Source organism: Cynoglossus semilaevis, unplaced genomic scaffold (genome assembly GCF_000523025.1).
Source record: "Cynoglossus semilaevis isolate Cse_v1.0 unplaced genomic scaffold, Cse_v1.0 C18723707, whole genome shotgun sequence".
NCBI lineage: Eukaryota > Metazoa > Chordata > Actinopteri > Pleuronectiformes > Cynoglossidae > Cynoglossus > Cynoglossus semilaevis.
Genome location: NW_007596230.1, coordinates 1 through 426, shown reverse-complemented (window position 1 = coordinate 426; position 426 = coordinate 1). Strand labels below are relative to the sequence as shown.

The 426-nt window shown below is 56.8% G+C and overlaps 1 protein-coding gene across 1 annotated transcript; it reads right to left on the bottom strand.

Annotated features, from left to right (window-relative positions):
• Positions 1-6: 6 nt before the first annotated feature.
• LOC103399768 (intraflagellar transport protein 122 homolog) lies at positions 7-420 on the bottom strand. The gene is made up of 2 exons (XM_008338398.2): positions 276-420; positions 7-194 (listed from the first exon to the last, which is right to left on the bottom strand). The coding sequence occupies exons 1-2, from the start codon at positions 376-378 to the stop codon at positions 43-45; spliced, it is 255 nt and encodes an 84-aa protein (XP_008336620.1). The 5' UTR covers positions 379-420; the 3' UTR covers positions 7-42.
• Between the last annotated feature and the right edge of the window lie 6 nt (positions 421-426).

Below are 426 nucleotides of genomic sequence, written 5' to 3'. Positions count from 1 at the left end.
CCTGGTCCACAGTCACCTGGTCCAGGCTCAGGATTTGAACCCTCACACAGATGGTTGAAGGATACCACCGTTGTCCGTGAGCTGCGGGTGCGAGTCCGGGTCGTCCACGTGAGGAACCTCCAGGTCGATGAGTGACACGGCCTCCTCGTCACTGACGCCCTCCTCCAGGTAGAACTGCACCAACGGCAGGACCTCTGTACAAACACCACACTGGTATTACAGTACAGGCGGGGAGACGTGAGTACTCCGAGTACTCCATGATGTACTTCACTGACCGTAGGAAGACGCCGAGTAGATGAAGGGCTGTCTGCAGTTGATGCACACACTGCCCCTGGTGTTCAGGAGGGGGTTGTTGGTGGAGCAGCGGTAACACATCATGCCCTCGATCAGATCCTGGAGTGAGTGAGTACACACACACACACACAC

Excerpts from the sequence above, each read along its gene's own strand:
- LOC103399768 (XM_008338398.2), bottom strand. The coding sequence starts at position 378 with ATGATGTGTTACCGCTGCTCCACCAACAACCCCCTCCTGAACACCAGG. Across the intron at positions 195-275 it reads CTACTCGGCGTCTTCCTACG|AGGTCCTGCCGTTGGTGCAG; the intron begins GTCAGTGAAGTA and ends GTGTTTGTACAG.